The sequence below is a fragment of the Anoplopoma fimbria genome, chromosome 2 (genome assembly GCF_027596085.1).
Source record: "Anoplopoma fimbria isolate UVic2021 breed Golden Eagle Sablefish chromosome 2, Afim_UVic_2022, whole genome shotgun sequence".
Taxonomy (NCBI): Eukaryota; Metazoa; Chordata; class Actinopteri; order Perciformes; family Anoplopomatidae; genus Anoplopoma; species Anoplopoma fimbria.
Genome location: NC_072450.1, coordinates 30,994,748 through 31,004,141, shown reverse-complemented (window position 1 = coordinate 31,004,141; position 9,394 = coordinate 30,994,748). Strand labels below are relative to the sequence as shown.

At 39.9% G+C, this 9,394-nt stretch overlaps 1 protein-coding gene across 1 annotated transcript; it reads left to right on the top strand.

Annotated features, from left to right (window-relative positions):
* The first annotated feature begins 3,678 nt into the window (after positions 1-3,678).
* Positions 3,679-9,394, top strand: zgc:158785 (uncharacterized protein LOC791214 homolog). The gene is made up of 4 exons (XM_054619583.1): positions 3,679-3,863; positions 6,146-6,368; positions 8,708-8,914; positions 9,236-9,394. The coding sequence occupies exons 1-4, from the start codon at positions 3,679-3,681 to the stop codon at positions 9,392-9,394; spliced, it is 774 nt and encodes a 257-aa protein (XP_054475558.1).

Here is a 9,394-nt window from a genome sequence, read left to right as displayed (position 1 = left end):
TTGCTGGAGCCCGGCGTCGGCCATCAGACCTCTGGAGCTTGTCCCAGAAAGCTGCAGCACGTCTGGTGTTCAATCGCCCCAAGTTCTCTCACACAACTTCCCTTCTCCGTTCCCTACACTGGCTCCCTGTAAGAGCTCGCATCCAGTTTAAGACTCTGGTGCTAGCCTACAGGGCAGTGAAAGGAACAGCTCCTTCCTATCTCCAGGCCTTGGTCAAGCCCTACACCCCCGCCCGACCACTTCGCTCTGCTGCCTCGGGGCGATTGGTTGCCCCGTCGCTCAGAGGTCCCTGCGGCCGATCCACCCGGTCACAGCTTTTTCTGTCCTGGCCCCTCAGTGGTGGAATGAACTCCCCACTGACGTCAGGACAGCAGAGTCGCTGCCCATCTTTAGGCGCAGGCTGAAAACTCACCTCTTCAAGAAGTACTACCCGGAGCCTTCCTCCTGACAAAGAATTTAGGGGAAAGTGCTTCACAAACAGGAGAGTTAAGAAACACTTTTTTAATTTTAATTAGTTGTGTTGAGTTTAGAACCAGCTGATTCACTTTTATGTATTAATCATTAGCTGTGTGGATTGGTTGTATTGCCTGTTAGTAAGTTTTACATTTGTTCATGTTTATCTGACCTGCTGTGCACTGACCAAGAAACAATCACGGTGCCTAAGAAACTAATTATTTTATCTATGATTAGTGATGATTTCTACGGTTCTTCCAAATGGAACTTGCCAAGACATTATATACTGTATATAATAGAGTGCTGCAGGAACGATAATTCCTAAAATCCACAAATGAGTCAGCACTTTTGCACTTCAGGTTTCCTCGTCTCAAAGTCAATGTTTTTTTCTTTTAATGGGTTTTTGGTATGATGTCTGGAATAAGGTATGTGGTCAACAGAAAAAGATTCTCACGTTTTATTCTTCGATATAAGATATCAGTAAATACTGCTTTCATACATTTTAAGGTTTTTATTTTTAGGCCAAATGTGACCACAAAACATCAACACGCCTACGTGGATCCACTGCAGCTGTATTGTTGGTGTCTTGTAAACCCATGAGGGTTGGGCACGTTTTTGTGCATGACACACGAAAATAAAAAATATCTATCTATCTATCTATCTATCTATCTATCTATCTATCTATCTATCTATCTATCTATCTATCTATCTATCTATCTATCTATCTATCTATCCTACTAGTCTGCCTTTACAGACTAGCTCTCTCTATTATACAGTATGTTCTCTCTCTATTATACAGTATGTTCTCTCTCTATTATACAGTATGTTCTCTCTCTATTATACAGTATGTACTCTCTCTATTATACAGTATGTTCCTCCTTTATATTTCTGGAAAAGGTTCACCACAGGTTGGAGCAGAGTTTAAAAATCTCCATTTTTTTCTTGTGACTGTAGTTCTGATTATCTAATACATCTCTAAAGGAGGATCTGAGTGTAAGTGAAAACAGCACAGTGTGTGCACTGTGGGCAGCCTAACAAACAAGCTAAAGAACATTCAAATCACTTCTAAAGGGGGACATTTATGTTTTTTTACTTTGTTTCTCTGTTTGTCCACACTTGCCATCAGATTTCCATTGCAGTGAGACTACGGATACTGATTGGGGTATAAATCATGGAGTAAGGCCCTCTCCCCTCCACAGACATAGGTGTCAAAAACCAAACACAACAACAACAACAACGCGGTCTCATGTCCCTCATCATCGGCTTCATCCTCCACCAGCCTGTATTTCCATTAGAGCTTGGAGGCCAGTGAAAGGCTGCCTGGTAGCCCCCCTAACAGGATTAAAAGGGGGATGTGGTGAGGTTCTGCTTCCGCTTGGTGTAACTCACTCTGATGTGATTTCCATTTGTCTGGCCTGGCCCTTACTCTCCCCTCCGTCTAATCCCTCACTATTCTCACCGCCGTCCGTCATCCAGGCTAATCTGCTGGCAGGCTTTAGGAGGAGAAGCTTCCACACCCAGACTGTGGTAAACAGACGGGACGGGCTGCTGTTCACCGTGTAGGAGCACACCACCATCACAGAGTGTTTGTGGACATCGAAGCTGTTGGTAAGCCTACTGATGGAAATGGACTTGTTCCGTTATACAAGGTGTTGTGTGAAGCCTATTGGCTTAATGTATGTGTGATAGGCTCAGCTCTGCAACAGCTCAGCCTTGTGTTTCTTGTGTCACTGCTGGGGCTGCTGCATTTGTGGGAAACAGAAGCTTGCCGTGAACAGAGTTTGATATCATGCATATTATTTGAAACAGGGTGACCTGCATGAAGACCTGAACCAACTCTGTGCAACCAGTCCTGTTGTTTAAAACACTAATGTAGAAGAGGACAACAAGCTCTGGAACAAAATGTATGAGCAGGACTCACCTTTCTGTTGCATTAGACACAGGTAAGTCCATTTACAGTTCAAATCTATATTGTAAAAATTGACAATTTTATCAAGTAATTTCTGGCTATTATGAGTCCTAAAAATCTAATTTTCCTAAAATGGTGATAAAGGTTCCATTCCATTTTCAGTAGATTATTTACTTTTTTCCAGAAATAGTTGTCTGTATCTTGTAAAAAAGCAAAGATAAAAGCTGCTAAGAATTAAGAACAATGAAACCTAAAAAGTTTGTTTTTATTGGAAATATTATCCCCTAAATATAAAAGTTGTTATGGCTAACATGTTCATACCCAAAAGTGAACATCTGGATTTTTAGCTAGATGCTCCACTATGATCACTAGCAAGTTTGTGTCTGTCTGCTGTTTGCTGATGATAGATGATGAGATGAGGGTTATGAGAGCAGGGAGAGTGGATCAGTACAGTAAAGTCACAGGCTAATTATGTTTGCTTCAAGTGTATCATCATGTCGTTTGTCAAGAAACACTTGAAGCACACTACATTTCTTCTTGTGAACAGATCCAACAAACAGGATGCAGTGTGTTAAATAGTGAGCCTTAGAGGTGTTGGTAGGCGTGTTTTTTTTCCACCTGTTTTCCTCTGCTTCCTGTCATTACTCTAAGCTGCTAACCACATCTAGTTAGCACAGACATCCATCTCCTATTCATTCTCAGAGAGAGAGTTAATAGGCATATTTCCTAAAATTTCTAAATATTGATGTGAACCATATGTTAGAGTGTCAAATACTGTTTTAAGGGAAAGTTTAAGTTAGGAATGTGAGGTCCTGAAATAAATGATATTGGCATCAGCAGTGAAACAAATTATCATAATTGCACCTGCATCACAAGGGGAGGAAAAAAACAACGCTATTTGTCTCACTATCACTTAGTGTTGATATTCTGGTTATAATAAACAAAAATAACCAATATATCCAACATAATATATCCACACACAGAAAACTGTTTAAAAAAAACGAAAAGCAATTAGTATTATATTCAGAAATATGACATCTTGTACATTTAAATAAAATATAAATGGCAGTGATTTTTCTCAGGGGATGTTTTCAGTTATTCATTTCATCATTAAAGATGAATTATGTTTTCTAAATCCACATTTACATTTTTGAATAATTGTTTTTCACAAAGACACATTTAGTCATATAATCTGTATTAAAGGACCAATCAGTCATATTTATTACATTATTATATTTTCCATTGACCTATACTGTAAATGAATTGTGTGACCTGTGTCTGTCTGCTAACAGATGTGATGCTCCTGGCATGAGTGAATGGCCCCTCATATAGCAGACATGACAGCAGAGGAACTCCCTGCCCCATGGGTGTCCAGCCCTGTGGGAGAGGTCAAGTTAATGCCAGAGCCAGGTCTGGAGGAGGGACTCAACAGCTGCAACCAAGAAGTAACACACGATCACACAGACACGCCCACTGAGGAATGTGCACCAATCACTGACAGGTAACCCAATAGGTTTATCTCTTCTGCTGAGTTTTTTGATAGAAAGAGTTATCGCATCCCTATCCAAAATATCTCTGGGAAAGTACGTATGTGTGTGTCTTAGAGGGACAGTGTGTAGGATTTGGTGGCAGCTAGCAGTGTGATGCTACCAACCTTCAGTTGGATTGGAGCTGGTTTATGTAATACTTGAATAGGAATTAGTCTGTAATGGCATCTCGTAGTCATTTCAACAAATTTCAAAACAGAACAGGGTTGGTGGTTGATGTTCTCACGCCCAAATCATCGCATACTGTTGTTTGGTCAGTGGCCCTCAGTTCAAACTATGACACCCTAGGTACCCCTATAGTATAGGAAACATTTAGTTTATGCTCCTTATATGGATACAGTCTCTTTTCAAAATAAACTTCCAAAGTAGTTTTATCTAGTTTTTAGTTTTAGTTTGAGTTTGTTTGGGTTTAAGCAACAAAGAACTTGGTAGAGTTTAGGAAAAGATTGTGGTTTGGATTAAAATAAGTGTTTGTTTTTTTATGTTACTTGCATTAGTTTAGTACATGAGTTACTCAACAAAAGTGAGGTAAACAAAGTCAATGTTGACTTGGTTTCACTCAGGACATGAACAGTGGTCTCCTGAGGTAGAGTCCTATGTACAGTGGGTACGGAAAGTATTCAGACCCCTTTAAATTTTTCACCCTTTGTTTCATTGCAGCCATTTGCTAAAATCGAAAAAGTTCATTTTTTTTCGCATTAATGTACACTCAGCAACCCATCTTGACAGAAAAAAACAGAAATGTAGAAATTTTTGCAAATTTATTAAAAAAGAAAAACTGAAATATCACATGGTCATAAGTATTCAGACCCTTTGCTGTGACACTCATATTTAACTCACATGCTGTCCATTTCTTCTGATCCTCCTTGAGATGGTTCTACTCCTTCATTGGAGTCCAGCTGTGTTTAATTAAACTGATTGGACTTGATTAGGAAAGGCACACACCTGTCTATATAAGACCTTACAGCTCACAGTGCATGTCAGAACAAATGAGAATCATGAGGTCGAAGGAACTGCCCAAGGAGCTCAGAGACAGAATTGTGGCAAGGCACAGATCTGGCCAAGGTTACAAAAGAATTAACCTGCCCTGTATGGACTTCCTCTCTCCTTATAATACTTCAGTTGCTCTGACAGTCAAGTGACACAGATGGGTTTACATTTGAGTAAAGAGTTATTCATGCTTGACTCATTTGTGAGGGTCAGGATGTCTTCGCGAGGGTTCTGTGCGGCAGATTTTTGTCTGTTCTTGCACATCCAACATTTTCTAACTCCGCAAATGGGTTGAGAAAGGGTAATCTTTGATATCCTAAATTCAATTGAACACATGACTGCAGGAGCAAACGTTGCTCAGCTTGTGTCCTGCTTTGTCCTTTATGTTAACAGCACAGAAACATATATTCACTTAGTGTGGTCCTGCTCAACTATTACAACCGAAATTAAGTTCTCAGATATTGAAGTTTAAAATGGGCTTGAAACCACTTCAGTAAATGTTGGGTTTTTATTCCCTGGTCTGTAAATTTATTACAGGATTCATTGTATTGCAGGACTGGCTATTTACGACTTAAATAGAGTTTAATTTGTGGATCAGTATATTGTAATATTGTTTACTATAAATGATCTGAGGGCACAAAATAAATTACTACTGACACAAAGCTGTTGTTAACTTGGTAACGAAAAGGAATACTTTTTAAAATTATTTTATTTATTTGTATTTGGTGACCATATATACTTATTTACTTGTGTTCAGTTGGTATATCATAGCGTCTTGATGTACAGTATTTGTTAGTTAATATTTCTCTCCTTATGAAATAAGATTTGCATACATGCACATGTGATGAATGTCTGTGTATGTGGCCATGTGTGTTCTTGGTCTTGGGGATTTTTAATTGTTAGTATTGTGCTTTTGTTTTGTTGAAAAGTGCTGTATTTCCATATCAAGAAATTGTGCAGTGGATGTATTATCTGATTGTGGATGAATTATATTGGAAAGAACGGTTCATGCTCCACCAGGTTCTCTTTAGGGACCTGAAGAGGTGGACCTGTTGTCATTTCACTGAAATTAGAATCAATCAGAATTGTATCCAGTAAGGAACTTTCTACTATAAGGGCCCCCTGTTACAGTCTTTGGAGGCTTTGAGCGTTTCTGTTAGGGCTCCATTCCATGGAAATACCAGAGATGGCTTCTTATAGAACTACCAACACAACACTAGTAAGAGAAAAGTTTACAGAAGAAGAGTTGCTGTCTCTTTCTGTGTCTGTGCAGGGAGGAGCCGTTCTGTAGGATCTGTCATGAAGGCAGGGCCTCAGGGGAGCTGCTGTCCCCATGTCAGTGCTGTGGTAGCCTGGCCATGGTGCACCAGGCCTGCCTGGAGCACTGGCTCACCGCCTCCAACAGCAGCCACTGTGAACTCTGCCACCACCCGTTTGCACTGGAGCGCCTGCCAAAGCCCCTCACTGAGGTAGGCCATTGCAATACACAGCATTGTCCTTTTGTCACGATGCAGCTCAGTAAAACTCAAAGGACTTTATTTGTCCACGCTTCAGATATCTGTCCATGAGACTTCTTCCTCCGCCCATTTACAATGAGCAATGAGCAATATATCAAAACCCACCTCGCAGGAAGCTACAAATGTAACTGATCGTTTTGTTTTCCATTAGTTGAAATAAATCAATCAGTAGTGTATTAGTTGTGTAGCCTTAATGACAATTCACCTTGATATTACTTATGATTTTATATTGAATGAAGGCTACAATCAATTCAACTGCTATAACTTAACTATAAAATTATGTTTACAAGTATATATATATTTATAGTACCAGTCAAAAGTTTGGACACACCTTCTCATTCAACTACTTTGAAGAATCTAAAATATAAAACCTATTCTGGTTTGTTGAGCATTTGTTTGTTTACCACATAATTCCATATGTGTTCCCTCATAGTTTGGATGTCAATATTAATGTCAATATTAATCTACAATGTAGAAAAAATAAATAAAAAAATTAAAGAAAAACCATTGAATGAGAAGGTGTGTCTAAACTTTTGACGTTTGTGTGGGTGTTAAATAAAAATGCCGGACATCTGAACTTTCTTGTCACATTATGTCACATTGTGAATTGAATTAAAAGTAAATATATAAGTTGTCATGATAACCGTTATGCTCATCTGATATATATAATAAAATAGAACAGCTGTAGCGCACACACATCAATTGATGCCACTTCAAAGCAAGGGTGACTCATTTGTCAAAGGCATGTCGCCTCGAGTCCTAGATTTCCACTCTCTCCGCTTTTCCTCCTCACCTCCTCCACTAGCGTCTCCTGTGGGCAGGACTAATGAACCGAGGATGTACAAAGGGGAAGGAGAAAGGCCTCTGATATACAGTAGGCCTGCTCTCTCTTTTTCTTTTCTCATTGAGCCCTGCTGCCTGCACGTTGGAGGACATGCTGCTGTCAGTTGGACCTGCTTGTACCCCTAAAGCCACTTAGCCTGAGAGCCAGATTAGATGGCGTTTCCTCCCCTTGCTGCTCTGCAGAGCACTGCGCAGGAGAGTGTATTAGTGTCCTTGTCTTCTTCCTGCTGCATGTGTGGTAACAGCCAGTAATCTGCTGATTAAGCACCATGCTCTCCACCAGGTTAAGCAGTGAACAGCGTAAGCCTGCTGTCAGGCAATGCTAGACACATGCGCTCACATGCACAACACTACTAATACTAATATAGCAGAATGTGTCTGTTCTGGAGGTGTTGGACGTTTCTGTCTGAGTCTATGTGAACAGCAGGCCTTGCACACACACACACACACACAGTGCACATGGTGTCCTGTTGGCTTTGTTGCACCTGTTTGGGATTGGACCTTTATCATCCAGTTCATGCTCTTGGTGACTCACTTCCACCCACCCTCAACTGGAGCACAAGTATAATCAGCCATGAAACCATCTGTTGTTGACATCAGTATTTCTAACAGTTTCTGGTTAAGGACATGTTTGATATTATTGTGAAATGACATCATGATGATATATAATCATGTCTTGTTATCGTTTGAAAATAAAATAAGAAATAATTCTAAGTAAACCAGAACCAAACTGATTGAAGAAATTATACATTTGTCTGATATAAAATAATAGTAGAACACAGTCATACATAGGCTATGATATATGTTAATGCATAATATGATAATGAGTACAGTAAGATGATAGTAATAAAGCATTTCTTTACTAGATATTAAAATATATTAATACTTCTTACTATTACTATAGATTTTTGCAATTGCTAACACACACTTTCTGAAACTAAGGCATATATCATATTTAAAAATTACTTCATATCTAACATTTCACTACAACACTCTAAACTATAAAAACTTTTTGCATCACAATTTTGCAAACAAACACCAACTAAATAGCTCTTACCACTTGCCAACTGCACACTGATGTGCTAAGTATAAAACACTATCTAGAGTCTTTGGAATTTCCACTTGTGCCATGCCATAAATATAGGCTATGAAATGTATTTATTGTTAGTACTCATATACGCAACAGTAACAGCATTCTGAGTGCAGGTGATTGATAGTTGAGTTTAGTATCTCAATGGTGTTGTTTAGCAAACAGCACACACAGACTTTATAGAACTCAATGATGGCTCTGATGTAGAGCTACTATTAACTGCACACAACAGTTCACAGGATCCAGGCATTTAGCACTACCTGCTGGTCAGATAGCATACGTTCCACCCCAGCTCTTCTAGAAGTACATGTCCACACGTGCTTTTAACCAGCCTTCACTCTCCTCCTTCTTCCCCCAGTGGTTGTGTTCTCCATCCATGCAGCAGCAGAGGAGGACGCTGTGTGGCGACGCGGTGTGTTTCCTGTTCATCACACCGCTGGCCAGCCTGTCAGGATGGCTGTGTATTCAGGGAGCCATGGACCTCTACTACACCAACGGCATGGAGGCCCTGGGGCTACTGGTCCTCACACTGGCCCTCTTCACCATATACGTCTTCTGGACCATGGTAGGTTCAGGGTCGATACTTGTCATTCAGACAGTACATCATTAAGCTTATTTAAGCTTCCATAACCTTAAATGCAATCGCGCCTTGTTGGTCTCTGCAGCCCCTTTAAAAAAAACAAAAAAAAAACATCCTTCAAATAATAAGTTATTATTCATGTCTCATTTCCAATGCATGGTAAAAAAAAAAAGTACCAGTTACAAGGTACTATCTACAATTTTAGCCAATGGGAAAAATGCATAAGTATGGAACCTTGGTCCCATTAAAATTTGACCTTAAACCTTTACCAGCTGTACTAATACTTGATGCTTATTGGTTTCTCAGGTATCTGTGCGCTACCACATGAATTTGTTCCAGACGTGGAAGAAGACTGACCAGAGAGTGCGACTTCAGATTCCCTTGCCGGCCTACAGCACACCTACCCAACAGACCCTGTCCATAAACACCCTCTGCAAAGCCAGCAGCAAAGAGACTATGGTGTAG

What these genes read in the sequence shown, in the direction of transcription:
- zgc:158785 (XM_054619583.1), top strand. Translation starts at nt 3,679, where the DNA reads ATGGCCCCTCATATAGCAGACATGACAGCAGAGGAACTCCCTGCCCCA. An exon ending in TGCCAAAGCCCCTCACTGAG is followed by an intron (nt 6,369 to 8,707) that starts GTAGGCCATTGC and finishes TTCTTCCCCCAG; the next exon opens with TGGTTGTGTTCTCCATCCAT. An exon ending in TATACGTCTTCTGGACCATG is followed by an intron (nt 8,915 to 9,235) that starts GTAGGTTCAGGG and finishes TTGGTTTCTCAG; the next exon opens with GTATCTGTGCGCTACCACAT.